Source organism: Phasianus colchicus, chromosome 2 (genome assembly GCF_987193195.1).
Source record: "Phasianus colchicus chromosome 2, bPhaCol1.hap1.1, whole genome shotgun sequence".
NCBI lineage: Eukaryota > Metazoa > Chordata > Aves > Galliformes > Phasianidae > Phasianus > Phasianus colchicus.
Window position 1 is genome coordinate 12,451,264 of NC_143437.1, and position 13,063 is coordinate 12,464,326.

At 41.7% G+C, this 13,063-nt stretch overlaps 1 protein-coding gene and 1 long non-coding RNA gene across 9 annotated transcripts in view; both read left to right on the forward strand.

The window, feature by feature from the left end:
* LOC116232116 (uncharacterized) overlaps positions 1-9,406 on the forward strand; it is a 30,956-nt gene extending 21,550 nt beyond the window's left edge. Inside the window, exons 3-4 of one of the 2 annotated variants that reach the window (XR_016463937.1) lie at positions 1,174-1,320; positions 2,494-9,406. This is a non-coding gene — a long non-coding RNA (uncharacterized LOC116232116). Of the gene's footprint in view, positions 1-1,173 lie in introns of both variants that reach the window. The other variant, XR_016463936.1, reaches the window with a different exon arrangement.
* A 252-nt stretch (positions 9,407-9,658) lies between these two features.
* TASP1 (taspase 1) overlaps positions 9,659-13,063 on the forward strand; it is a 76,010-nt gene continuing 72,605 nt past the window's right edge. Inside the window, exons 1-2 of one of the 7 annotated variants that reach the window (XM_090134820.1) lie at positions 9,659-11,228; positions 12,265-12,482. In XM_090134820.1, the coding sequence (XP_089990946.1) occupies positions 12,338-12,482 (145 nt within the window). In that variant the 5' untranslated portion in view covers positions 9,659-11,228; positions 12,265-12,337. The remainder of the gene's footprint in view (positions 11,229-12,264; positions 12,483-13,063) is intronic. The other 6 variants (XM_090134817.1, XM_090134814.1, XM_031598210.2 and 3 more) reach the window with 6 other exon arrangements.

Sequence of the window (13,063 nt, forward strand, 5' to 3'; positions counted from 1 at the left end):
TCAAGAGCAAGTCAGCTTTTTGTTCTTTTCGTATTTCAGTTAATGTCCAAAAATAACAGTAAGCTGTGCCATCACATTTAAAATAACTAAACATGAATGAATCAACCAACTAAAATACTCTTTTCTTCAAAAATAATGGTGCAAACATATTTCTGTTTAAAGCTCCTACAGTAACTAGATCATTTTTGCACTTGTCTTAAATCAGGAGTTGAATACCTCAACTTCAGTTCTGTACCTAAAAGTAGTAGCTCTGATGGTAGGGTAATTTTCACTATTCATTTTTATAAAACACTTTGAAGATATGCTATTTTTTGAATTTAAAAAAAAAAAAAAAAAGCAAATTTACACACAGACATCCATGTTACTCTATTGCTGCAAAAAGTAAGAAGAGGTGTGATGGGAAGGCCTGTTGTCTTCCCTGTGTTTCATGCAGTGTTACAGATGGGAATATTTTTGTCTGGGCTTTGAATCCAATCTAGATAAATGTCATTTAAGGTCATGATTACTTTATATCCTCTTCTTCACTAATGTATGAGTAATCTGTACTTGGTACTGTTCCAGCTCTGTATTTCAGCCTTGAGAGACTATGCGTGTTTTAAACAACTTTGCTCCTAGCCTCCAGCGATCACACTGGCAAGCATTGCTCCTGGCCCATTCCTGAAGACACTCACAATCCAAAGGCTGGTTGCCACATTTTCTTGGGCAGATACTATTGGATCACATCCCACATACTGCTTTGCATTGCACAGCTCCATAGCTTTGCACAGAAATTCTGCTTGTTGCACTTGGACCTTCATCTCTTTGCATTTCTGGGGTAAGGGAGAAGGGAAGGATAGTTGAGGCAAGTATGGTTTGTATTGACTTCTGACAACGTGAGTCAGAAGAGCAGTGTAAGTCTGAGCTGCTGTGGGAAAAACTGTCCATTGCAGTCCACATCGTGTGCGGCTCAACCGCTGCTCAAGTGAGTTGGCAATTTGTTTGTGGAAAATGTAAGTCTTAACAGAACTGGTTAGCAAAATGACTAAGAATAGCAAAGTGACTGTTCTAGGGTGATTGCGATGCATACGTGTGATTAGAGTTGAAATCATGTAGCTAGGATTCAGCTAGGGAGTGCAAAATCCTTCCACATAAACTTCTTCCCTTCCTCATCTACTCATCTGCTTCTCTCCTTAGGTCAGTGCTTGGGCAACCCAGACAAGACTGGCTGAGCACCAGGTGCAGATGCTTTGGGTTGGAGCAGGATTTGAGCTGGGTGGCACAGCCAGAGCCATTGGTCCCTTTCCTGGAAGTGATGACTGAGTGGCACCAGCAGGGGGAGAGGTGGGGAGCTGTGCGGTGATAAACGACGCGTGTGGTTTTGACCAAGGGTGTCCTGACTGCCAGAGGTGGGAAGGACAGTCAGTAATTACCAAACTAACTACAAGTTATGCTTCCCCTCTGCCCCCAAATACATGATGAGAAGCTTCCATGTCTGTTCAACCACTGGCAGGTGAAGTGTCAAATGTTTCTCATTTGGTGACTTTTAGAGTTTTGTGTGAGGAAACTAAATTTGAATGCTTAAAAACCAAACCATTTCAGAGAGAAAACCAAGAGTGAAGATTTTGAAATTAGCTGGCATTTGTTTCTGTTTACTACCAATGGATTCTTTTCTTTGAGCTGTGGTCTGCAAGGAAAATGCTGTGACAGGAAGCGTTATGTTATACCTTGATGTCCTACTGCTTGGCTTTTGCAGAATAACTGTTTTGATTGAAGATTTCTAATTTAAATGTGTTCCAATGTGTGGAAATAAAAAGCCTGGGATCCTCATTCTTCATGGAAGCACATCTTCCTCACCTGACTTACCGCCTTAAGCCGTAGGAGCTGACAGACCACTTCAGTGAACATAGTAACTGTTCACAGTGATGTGCTGCATAAGGGGCACCTATGGAGTTTGCAGTTGGAAGGATGCTGCACAAGTTGTAACAAGCTCAATAGCTGTCACCATTTTTGTATTAACATTGAAACAGATGTAGCAGACCAATGGTATGAAAAAGGAACACAAATGTGGGTCTTAGATTAAAGGCAGCTGGTTTTCTTAAGAGGACAAAAATTTACACTTGATGGCAAAGCATGTTGCCTTGGTTGGCAAAGATGCATCCGTCACAGGCTGGCTACCTTACTGTGCTGTAAGCCAAATTTTTGGAAAGGTGGAAGGTACAATATGAAGAAGGCTAACGGCACTGAACTTAAATGCATGTATTAAAAAGCTTGTAGATAAAAAGTGCAAATTCTGTCCTGAAGTAAACTTGCATAGATCTTTGAATTGATCTCTACCTCTCCAAAACGTGAATTTGCTGACAGAGCTCAAGAGCAGGGACTGAGGGATGAGAATGAAATTTTTTTCCCCCATTTGACATCCTGAGAATGAAAGCTTCCAGCAAAAGAGAATGATTTTGCCAATTATTCTTAAGGTTTCATAGTGAACTTAAGACTCTCAAACTCTCTTTATTGCAGTTGGATCAGTATCACAGTGAAGAGGAGGTTATTGTGAAGACTGACCTACTGAAACTGTATCGTACCTTGAATGCAATAAAACAACTTTGGTTTGGACTAAATCATTATCCATGGAGAGCTGCAGAAAGCTACCAGGCATGTCTAAACTCATAAAAATAATGAGATGGTAAAACCCATGGAGAGAACTAGTCCAGGATTTACTTAGTCACCAACTTGGCCTGTTTTGCCAAACTATGTACTTACAAATTGTCATATTGGAATTTGCACTGTGTTTTGTGTGGGCTCAAAGAGAAATGATATCTGACTCTGAAAACCACTGTTCTGAGTCCTGGCTTACTGGTTTCCCATAGTGGTTGATGGAGAGTTGACTGTCCTGCTGCAATGGCCAGTACTTACTCAGTACACATATAAATCACTTTCCATATTTGAGGAATAAAGACAAAACCTTGCGGGGATTTACTGCTAGTGGTTATTTTGGCAACAGCTGATGAATGCATATTTGAAACATCATTTCTCATAATTCCTGTGCCTTAGGATTTGGCCCCCATCTAGTTACAACTGTGAAAGCTGGCTGAGAGAGGAACGCAATCTTCCCGAGTAGCATTTCCTGAGATACTATGGAACCAACACTGGAAATAACTGCAAGTGGGTGTTGAGCAGAAGGGAGTACTTGGAATGCTATTTAGACAGGTCCAGGGTGCTCGAGTATTTTCCTTATGTAAATTGTCCCATTATCTGAAAAAAGTATTATTTTACTGGCTGGAAGTCAAAGAAAGGGCTTCTTCATTTGCAGAGGAAACAACAAGCATGCCTGGAAAAGACTGGGGGCTTACTTGTGCTACCTGCAAAGATCAGACAGTCTTTTAGGGAGATTAATAGTCTAATATCTGAGTCTCTACAGTTGCCTTAGGATCCTGTTCTCCTTGTGCATGCAATCACTCAGATGTCAATTTCAGTTCATATTTGCTAGTGCATCCAGCTTCTTCTTCTGTTGATTGTAGAAAAGAGTTGCAAAGGTCATGAACTGAACTGGAATGGTTGATATAGGGTTGTATTTTTATGTTCCTGTTTTTGTTTTTGTTTTGTTTTAAATAAATATGTATTTATTAGTTCTACATGGTTGCTTCCCAGATAGCTTCAGCACTCCAACCAAGAATCTGTCTTTGAATGGATTGTTTGAGGTTGCCCTCTCTTCTGGACCAAAGGGAATAAAGGATGCAAGTCTCCTTCTCTTCCTCCTCTTCTGCTGTCTTTTTTCAGCTTTTCTGTCCTTTAGTATGCTTCCAAAAGCACTAAAAAGTGAAGGTTCAACAATTTGCTGCCTGGAATGCCTCCTGTTTTAAAATGGGGATAAAATAGGTTTGTTAGGTCAGAAGCTCTTTGTCTAGAGAATTTTTCCTCTTGTCCCATTAAAAAAAAAAAAAAATCAAAAGAAGAATTAACAATAAAATATGAACTCTGATGAAAAGCCTATCTTTCTTATCTCCATTAAGTATTTCTATTTCTGCTTCGTTTTCCCCAAGAGCCACAGCTTAGCATCTTCAGTTTCAAATTGTAGTCTGCCTTGAAGTTTTTAAATGAAGTTATATGATCTTTCTAGTTTAAAATCATCAGTCCTAAGCAGGTTGTAAATATCAGAGATATCAGATGATTTCTTCCCTCTCTTTTTACTTTGTTCACATCACTGTAGCAAACTAGTAAAATATCTGAATATCATAGAATCACAGAATCATTTGAGGGGACCCCTGAAGGCCATCTCATTCACCTTTCCTGCAATGAATGGAAGCACCTACACTAGATCAGGTGCTCAGAGCCCTGTCCAACCTGACCTTGAGTGTCTCCAGGGATGGGACATCCACCACCTTTCTGGGCAATCTGTTCCAGTGGGCCTGATTTGAGTGGATCTCGTGCTGTGCTGCTGTGTTGCCTGGACTTGCTCAAAGAAGCTCCTACATTTACCAACAAATTTCTGCAATGAATTTCTTCTTTGAGAGAATGGAGGACATGCATAGGGAATCTATGCTGTGTTTGGCAAGATTGCATACTGCTGAGTCTGAATTGGAAGTCATGAGACAGGGAGAGGTTGGGCATCATCATATTTCCCTGAGCTGAGGCAAACAATTTTGCTTGGCATGGCATTAAATAAGATGTTAAATTGAATATGTACTCCCTTGCCCACATGTCCTCAGAGTCACTCTTACTTCTAGACAGAATGCTTCTCAAAATCCTGGTCAAAGGAGAAATTTCCAGCTACAGTGTGTTAAAATGCTTCTCATAGGGATGTGCTTGTATCAGTTTGAATGTTAGTGAGCCTGCCTGATTGCAAACACATTTAAATTCATGTTGAGTACGTGAGTACGTGAGATCACCTCCTTCAATGTTCAGTCAGACAATAAGTACCTACACTCTGATGCCCTCCATTCCCCTAAATAGAAACCCAACATTAAAACAGTCATTCTAAGATCCAAGAAGTAATTAAATTGTCTAATGTACACCTCCATCTCTCCTCAGATTTTATTTAGTTCTTTAATTATAGTACAGCAAGTTAGATGAAGCCTCACTGAAACCTCACTGCTTGACATTCTTATTCAGAATAAACTAACACAGCAAATAAGACCTTTTTCAATAGGAAATAAAATTAGAAGAGTGCAAGACGAAGTCTGAGATGATGAACAAGACCAAAACCAGGTACAGATGGAAATGTAAAAAGAATAAAGGAAGCCTTTCATTTCAAATATGTATGCTGAGAAATGATTTACAGAACAAGATCACCTTCTTGTTGGAGTAGCACTGCAAATCTAGAGGAAAAACAAGGATCAGAAACAAAGAAATAAGGAATATTTAGCCAGTTTGGAAATAGGCACCAGTGGCAAGGAAGAACTTAATTAGAAACATCACAAAACAAGCAGAAGTGGACGTCTGGATTTGAAACACTGTTCTCCTGGAGAAGAAGGCAGGACTGAACTGACAACACTTCTAGCTTCCCCTCTAAAGGAAGAAGGGTTCTATGATCATATTGCTCATCCATCAGTCTGTTAGCATACCTTTCATAATTTGAACCTGTTGGCCAACTTCAAGGAGATCTGACAATATTAAAGTCAAAATCTGTTTAGCTCACAATCAGCCAGGTGTTGTGCCACCTCTTAGCTGCAAGAAAGGACTGTTGGGCAGAGAAAAGAAAACTGGAAGCAAAAGGTGCATAGGACCTTATACAGGATGTAAAGATGAATGCACGAAGTGGAATTGAAGCTTTGTTTAGCCCTGAAGTCCATCTTAGGCAGGGTCAGCGTTGTGTGTCAAAGGAAAACTGCACAGGCACAGGGCAAGTGCCTTGCCATGCTTTGACACACTGCCCTCCCATGCAGTTAGACAGTTCTATCTCAGATATAACGATTGCGATCTGAGAGTCAAAAAAAGTACATCAGGAAATCTACTCAGCTCAACTCAACATCACAGTGAAGAATAAGATTTTATTTGTTATTATTTATTTATTTTAAGGAGCAAAAAAAGGAAAAAGAATTGGCAATATAGCAACTCATAACTGAGGTTTGGGTTGTGTGTTACAACTCTGAAATGAGGCCAAAGATTTTCGAAGGGTTTTTGAACTTCATGTTATTTCCTTGTGGTTTTATCCAGCAGAAAAGGAAGCACCTGGTAGCACCAAAGACAGAAGCTGATCTCCATAAGCCATATAGTTCTGCATCTGTGGAATATATATGATATAGATATGATAGATAGATAGATAGACAGACAGACAGACAGACAGATAGATATGCTATCTATGGAACATGTATGAAATGTTTTACTTCTGTAAAGACCTTAGCTGAAATGAAACTGATGGTGAGAGATATCTTGTACAAAGCAAGCGTATGTTTACTTCATCCACACTGTTCAATTTATACTATTTTTTTTTACCTATCCAATCTATAAACAGAGATGTGTAGATACAAGCTTGTACTGTATTACTCCGTAAGCACAATGTAATTTTAATATGGATATGTAAATAATTTCTAATTGAAGAGTGAAGAAGTGTCTTCTTTTTATTTTTTTAAATATCTGTAACTACCAAATTGCATCTAAAAGAAGTTAAAAATCAGATATGTTTTTTAAATATCTCTTTTCCTCTATCTTCATTTTGCAAATCACTTGTCTGTCTTCCTCCTCTCCAGCCTTCTTTTTTCCTCTATGACTGACATACTCTTCTCTGATCTTTGACCTTCTTGACCATATTTTCTCAGACCTTCTTTCCTTTCCCCTCCTAAGCTCCTTTTGTAAAACCTTTTTATCTTTGCTCTGCTTTGTTTTTCTGTGTTCTGCTCTTTTCTTCTCTTCTCTGGTTCTTCCTGACTGCTTGGACAGCTCTAGAACTGGCCTTTGGCCTTCTTCTTCCGCGTGTTGCCTGACATTCTTTTCTCTTGTCCCTACTTGATCATTGCTTTGGCCCCATTGACCGCAGCTGATATATTTTGATGTTCTTACTACCTCTTTTGAGCTTCTCTTACCTTCTTCAGCACCACTTCACCTTCTAATTCTTCTTTTCCCTACTCTCCTCTTCCAGCCTTTCCAGCCTCTCCTTTCCTTCCTCTCCCAACTTCTGTTAATGCCTTTCTAAATCCTGAAATGCTCTTGACTTTTGCTTTAATTATATTCCAAATGTTTGTTTAATGCTGTTTTGGGTTTTTTTTTGTTTGTTTGTTTTTGTTTTTTGAGAAAAAGCTGATTGTGGGTCATGTCTGATTGCAGAGAAAAATAACTCCTCCTGCTTCTAAGTGTGTAATATCCTTTTAACATTACTCCAGACATACATCCTACAGTCATAGTGGTCAGCACATTGAAATGTATACTCACATGAGAATAAAATAACGAGCAGTATAATGCCCTGAATTTGCAGGATTAATTTACAGGGGCGAGAAAAGTGCCAAATATTCCAACAACCCATCTTTCTGAACTTTTACAAAACAAACCCAGCCTTTCCTGCCAGCCATCACCTTTTCTGAAGTAGGCTTTTTTGCTATTAATGAGGTCTTGACTAGCTTTTGTGTTGTATGAAGCTAGTCATTTGCTCATCCACTGCATAGATTCCATAGATACAAGTTGAGGAGGTGCTGAAGAATGCAGGTGGAAATGATTACCTGTTTGCATTGTGTGAGGTAACACTCCTAATGAGTTTAAGACTACATACAAGGGTCAAATATCTGTGGAACATCCTTTTTCTCTTCCTCACATGCCTTCAAGTGGTATAGTGATTACTCAGAATAGATATAGTCATGGCTAAATTGCATGAATGTATAGTGCTGCTTAGGGACTCCTGAAGTGCAAGCTTTGACTTGTTTTTTTCCTCAGACTCTCCAGGGAAATTATGTGACATAATCTGATCATTTGTTTTGCTTGCTTTTCCATCTCGTAAGTATCTACTTGCCTTACATTTTAAGCAATTTTTAGTCCTTATGCTTCATCTCTCTCTGTTCCTTAAAAAAATGCCTATAACAATACATGTAGTATGTTGGACATTGGCAATGACAAGGAAGTGGCCTTGAAGGAAAGGCTTCTAGCCTTTCCAAGTTAGAAAATGCCCTTTGCCTGCAAGTTGAATACCAGTACTTGTTTTTTACTTAGTCAAAGAACTACAAAAAATACTGGGAAAAAATAATAAGGGAATTATTAATTTTATTTTGGAGACTTCAGAACAACACAGAACGAAACTTCTTGGATTTTTTCCGTCTGAAAATAAAAATATAGTTGTGTATAGTTGTGTAGCTAATAAAGTAATTCCTTTTGCTTCATGTTACACACTGTTTCCACTCTTCAAAAGCTTTTAAATTGTACTGTTAACTGCAAGGGCAAAACAGTTGCGCTTTAAGCTCCCCGTGTTCTCCTACCAATTTGGTAAAACTGTGTTGCATTGAAAAAATAGTGTGATTGACTTGACTCTACATTTTTCTTAGTTTTGGTAATAAAATAGATGATGTATTGGCAGGGTTTTGAATGGAACATCTTGTGCTGAGTACTGAATATTAGCAGAATGGCTCCACATTGTTAAGAGCTATGTTTTTTTTCTGTTGTTTAATATTTGTTTGGGTTTCTTTTAGATTTGGTTTGGTTTTTGTTGTCTTCTGCTTTGGAGCCACATGAAGAAATTCTTCTTTCATCTGGAAAACTCTGAGATCAGTAATAAGATTTTACACAAAGATTGGTGAGTAAATTGGCTAAATTCCACTAAAATTAAGGGAGTTATGCCAGACTACAGTACCAGGGAATCTGTGATCAAAAACATTTCTATTAAATGAGTGGATCTACTGTTTCCAGCAGAAGAATATCAAAACTGTGTGAAAAATTAACTTTCCTCTCCGGACAACATAAGTGTGCCTTCTCTCTCGTAGGCTGTTGCTGCAGCTCTGCACAAGCCTGGCAAGAGACAGAATTGTAGAATGGCTTGGGTTGGGAGGAGCCTTAAAGATCTCTGAGCTCCAACCCCCTGCCATAGACAGACACCTCCCACCAGCTCAGGCTGCCCAGGGCCTCATCCAACCTGGCTTTAAGTGTGGTTCTGGGGATGGGGCACCACAACTTCTCTGGGCAGCCTGAGTTCAAATAAAAATAAAGAAAGAAAGAAGAAAAGAAAAGAAAAAAAAAAAAAAAGTAGGCAACACACAAAAGGAAGTAGCATGTTTACTCTTTCTTTGCCTGAAAGGAGCATCCAGTGTGTTTCTCCCAGTTCATGATAACTTGATTTTACAAGCAGAAGAGATGATCAAAGAGGATAAATCATCCTATATTATAATTCTACTACTGGGATGTTCTCTTTGCACCAGATTTCTTGCTGTCTGAAAAAGTCTCTTGACTTTCCTGTCTACTTTGTGGAAATAAAGCTTATTTCTTCACCGTTACAATAAAGGTAAACTTTTTGGAAATCTTTGTTCTTTCCCTAGAAGGAAAGAGAATGCTGAAGATACAGTCTGAAGAAGTAGTAAGAATGTGGCTTTAAAAAAATAAAAAAAGCCTGTCTCAAAATTTCTAGGTGAGATGGGCTTTGGACTATGAGCGAATTCTATATATTGCAGTAATAAATATATATATATAGTAATGTTTTTTGGTCCAATTGAGCTTAATTAGAGAGAAGAGCATGACTGAAAAATTATTTTTGGTTGCAAACAGCTGGCTCAGTGCTGAAGTGTGGCTAAGATAGGAGAATAAAACGTGTTAATTGTTCATAGTTTTATCCAAGAGATGTGCATTTATGTAACTAAGGACACCACTTACCCAAGCGTCTGGTCAGACAAAGAAGCTATTTAAAGTATAAACTGCAATTGGTAAAATATTCATGAGCTTCTTTCTTCACTTGTTGTCTTCTCCAAATGGGGCTTTTTTTTAGCATTTTTTGATCTGTTTTCTGTCAGGCACAGATGTATCAGTAATTAGAAAGGCCAGACTTTTTTCATGCTATTGTTTGTGAGTAGTTAATAATGAGAAAGGATAGATATGATGCATTGTGTAACGTGCTTCCTCAAGGCACATGCTTAAAGGTTAGCCAACACAGAAGGGTAAATATTTAATTTCAAGTAATGCTTTGTGAGGGAAAAAAGCAGTATGTTACAAATCTAATCCAAATCAATCACATAAGGGGAAGAGATTGCTCAATTCACGATGGCACTGATTTTGCTGTGTAAAACCTAAAAACATCTTGCTGTCACTGTCTAATATAGGGCGCTTGAAGAGACTGAAATCCTGTTGCTAAAATCGTCCAACTGTAAAAAAGCAAAGCAAAACAAAACAACCAACCCTCGAAAAAGAGCATCCAGATAAGATTTTGTTGTGCACCTTGCTTACAGCTCCTCAGAACTGTATGTAACGCTAACAGTTTTTGGCATGGAATACTGACTCAGGTTTGTTGTGTTCTCCTGCTTACTGTGTTTTGTGGCTGTTTTCAGTACATTGTCTTCTGCCTTTCTCTTGTGGAAGAGAGAAGGAATGAGAAATTTGTCAGTCGAATACTGAGCTGCAGGGGTGTGGAGAGCTGGGGGTTGGCCTTTTCCCCCAGTGAGCGGCGATAGGATGAGAGGGAACGGCCTCAAGCCGTGCCAGGGGAGGCTCAGGTGGGATACTGGGAAAAGTCTATTCTCAGGAAGCGGTGGTGCCTCGAACGGGCCGCCCAGGGAGGTGGCGGAGGTGTCCCAGCACGAGGCCCGCACCTCACGTGCCTCTGCAGAGGCCGGCGGCCGGCCGGGGTGAGGGGGAAGCCGAGGTGCACGAGCGCTGCCTGGCACTTCTGATAGAAACGCACAGGATCGGTGAATTTCATTTCATTTTATGGCAGGCAGCCATCAGGAGCCCCTTTGGCTGATGTGCCTGAGGGGGGAGGCCGTGACAAACCGGCCCTAAGGAAAGGCGGCAGGGGCAGCGGTAGGAGCAAAGCCGGTGCCGGACGCCTTCCCGCCCTCGGGAAACGCAAGGCGCCTCGCCGCCATTTCCGTTCCGAGCGGCGTGGCGGGCAGTAGCGGCGGCAGCAGCAGGACGCCTAGCGGCCAAGCACCGGCCCCACCTCCTGTTGGCTGCCAGAGGGCGGGCCTTCCTGTTCCGCCCACCAATCCGCCGCTTCCTCTGCGCGACGCTGCTTCCGGTCGCCTGTCCCGCCGCGCCCAATGGGAGGGAGGCAGTGGGGCGGGACGCCTCATCCTCACCGAGGCAACGGGCGGGCGGACGGTTCCGGGTGTGCGCGAGGCTGACGGCATCGGCGGGTGAGTGCTGCGCGCCTGGGTCCGCCCTGCCCCGCCTTAGCCCGCCAATCCCCGCCTCCTCTCGGCCCGGCCTCTCCCGCCCGCCCGCTCTCCCCCGTCCCCTTCCTCATCCCCCCGAGCCTCCGCTGGTGGCGGCGGGGCGGTAACGGCCGCGCGGGCGGCCGCTCTCCGCGCGCCTCCGGCGGGGCGGGCTTCCCGGTGACGTCACCCCGCGCGGCGGCCCCGCCCCCCTGCGCGTCGCCATGGCGACGGCGGGACCACGGCGGGCCCGCGGCCCTCGGGCGCCACCGGGCCGGGAGCTGAGGCGGCGGTCGTGCGGGGGGTCCTCTCTTCGTCCTTCCGGGAACTTTCCCCAATAAAAGTTTCTTTTACGTGTTATTCGTGTGCTGCAGTTGAGTGGAAATAGCGCTGATTGCTTATGCGACTTTGTGTTAACGCGCAGTTTCTGCATCCTCCTCGTAATGTAGCGGAAGCACGCGGTTGGATGCGGTGTGCGACTTCAGGGCAGCGAGTCGTGCAGGTCGCACGTACAACTCTTGTGTTCAGCTTTTGGCTTTTGCCAGTATTGTAGTAGTGCTGCTTAGGATCTTCAGCAGCAGCTGGGGTCGCCACTCTTAAGAGGTATGGGTTGTGCCTATGAAACAGCACTGTGTTAGGAACTAATGCGGGGTTTTATTAGGTTTTAATGTTAAACAAAAGGAGACCGTGGAGAGCAGCTTGTTCTCTACTGTGGGCAAGCCCTAATCTCTAGAGATGTCTGGGAAGTTGGCTAGGTTGAAGTTAAGTCTCTTCCCGAAAGCCAATCTGAAATCTGTTCGGGTTCAACTTGCATCATGGACTTTTTCAACTGAATTGGGTATCCTAAGTCACATGAGTACTGCTAACAAGGGAAGAGAAAGAACTTAGAAGCCTTTCGTTTAGCAGGCGTGTGCTCTTTCATTCAAACCTGTCTTCCAGAAATTTTGTTGATGTTGATTTATGTGAAATATGTCTGTTGGAAATCAGTATCCAACATATGCATGTGATTTGGTTTTAGGATGACTCTACTCCAGAATTTCTTTTTGAATGGAAGCATGCTCTTTTCCAGTAGAAGATGTTGATCCTAGTATATGATCATGGAGAAGGGGATAAGCTCCGTAGAAGTGTTACCTTCCAAATCATCTCAGGTTACAGCTGTAAAAGTGGTGGTCAAAGAGCCCGAAACAAAGCAGACCCAAAGAGGGAAACGAGTGGGATTTGTGCTTGTTCATGCAGGTAAGGTGTGGAAGCATAACAGCTGGAACTGCAATAGTCTGTACACACACTAAAGATCAACTGAAGTATCATATTGGCTTTTGTCGATTAGTATGTTAATGAAGTGCCATGAACTTTGGATATAAATATATAAGAGAGTTTGATTGCATTGACTGGAGAAACTAGTACTAAAAATGTAATTTTGGATGTTCTGAATGATGCATCTCTATATTTATATCATTATGCATATTTGCTCTCAATAGAGAAGAAAATCCTTAAATTTAACAGTTAATAGAACTTATCTGGGTTGATATTGAAAAATGTTTATATTCTATTTAAGAGTAAATTGAACTGATCAATATCTTCATAGAATCATAGAATCACAAGGTTGGAAACAACCTATAAGAACATCTGGTCCAACCGTCTTCACATTACCACTGCTACCACAAGCACTAAACCAGATCTTGCAGCTCCTTCTCCAGACGCCTCTTGAACACTGCCAGAGATGGCGACTCCACCACCTCCCTTGGCAGGCCATTCCAGTGCCTGACCACGCTCTGAGAGAAAAAGTTCTTCCTTAAGTCTAACCTAAAACTCTTCTG